General features: G+C 35.3%; 1 protein-coding gene across 1 annotated transcript; it reads left to right on the plus strand.

Annotated features, from left to right (window-relative positions):
- Positions 1-300: 300 nt before the first annotated feature.
- On the plus strand, positions 301-795 carry LOC111866237 (peptidyl-tRNA hydrolase 2, mitochondrial). The gene has a single exon (XM_023855002.1). The coding sequence runs from the start codon at positions 301-303 to the stop codon at positions 793-795; it is 495 nt and encodes a 164-aa protein (XP_023710770.1).
- Positions 796-1,165: the final 370 nt, after the last annotated feature.

A 1,165-nucleotide genomic window follows, 5' to 3' on the forward strand; every position in this document is an offset into this window, starting at 1 on the left:
TGTTCAATAGGATTTAATTGTGTTGAGACAGTTATATAATGCTTGTTATTTGTTCTGACGTTTCTTAATAGTTTTAAATAAATTGTACCAAATTGTAATTTTTCATAAAACAGCGTAAGTAAAAATCATTTGAATGCCTTTTTTATAACTTTATACAGGAATGCATAGTTGAACATCAAGACTGGAGGAAGTGTCAGGATGTTTTGAAGGAGTTCCGCCTATGCATGGAGAAGTACACCATGAAGAAAGATAAATTAATGCAGAATTAATTTGGATTTTCGTTTGAAATTCTCTTGGTCAATGGGTTCTGAAAGACACTTCGACTATTTGACTCTGATGACTGGTGTGGTTATTGGTTTTTCCTCTGCATGGATCTTGAAAAGTCGGATTATTAATACGGTGTCATTTGTTCGAAACTTAGCCCAAGATACACAACATAATATGAAGTTAGTATTTATTGTTCGGACAGATCTAGGAATTGGGAAAGGCAAGGTAGCATCCCAATGTGCTCATGCTGCAGTTAGTTGTTACCAGAAAATGCTAAATTCTTCCCCCAAAACCCTGAGATCATGGGAACTAATGGGACAACCAAAAATAGTTCTGAAGGCTGAAGAAGGTGGCGAACAATATCTGCTTGAATTGTGTGAGAAAGCTAAAGCTGCAGGCCTTGTAACTACTGTAATAAGAGATGCAGGCAAGACACAAATTGAGAGTGGCACTGTCACTGTATTGGGAATTGGTCCAGGAAAATCTGCACATGTAGATCAAATAACCAAGCAGCTAAAATTATTGTGACTAAGTTTCCAGTCATTAAAGAATGTCGGTACACTTTATTTTCCTAGAGGCTTTCTACTTATAACTCTTATAGAACTAGAATAAATAGCATTTTTCTGATTATTAAGTTTCTGTTGTAAGTGGCTGTCCTTCGAAAATCGAGTGTTTTATAATGTAATACAATTAAAGTATTATACTGTCTTTCATCGAAGAAAGGAGGTAATCACAAATGTTCACCACCATGTAATCTGCAGTAGGAAAACATCAGTATGATTTTAGATGACTGTTACCATTGCTGTTGGTACATTAAAGTACAGTCAGGATTACCTGGATTTTAGAATGTGTCCATTGTCTGGTATTCTAAGACACAAAAGAACACAACATTTTGGAA

The sequence above is a fragment of the Cryptotermes secundus genome, unplaced genomic scaffold (assembly GCF_002891405.2).
Source record: "Cryptotermes secundus unplaced genomic scaffold, Csec_1.0 scaffold872, whole genome shotgun sequence".
Lineage (NCBI taxonomy): Eukaryota > Metazoa > Arthropoda > Insecta > Blattodea > Kalotermitidae > Cryptotermes > Cryptotermes secundus.

Excerpts from the sequence above, each read along its gene's own strand:
- LOC111866237 (XM_023855002.1), top strand. The coding sequence starts at position 301 with ATGGGTTCTGAAAGACACTTCGACTATTTGACTCTGATGACTGGTGTG.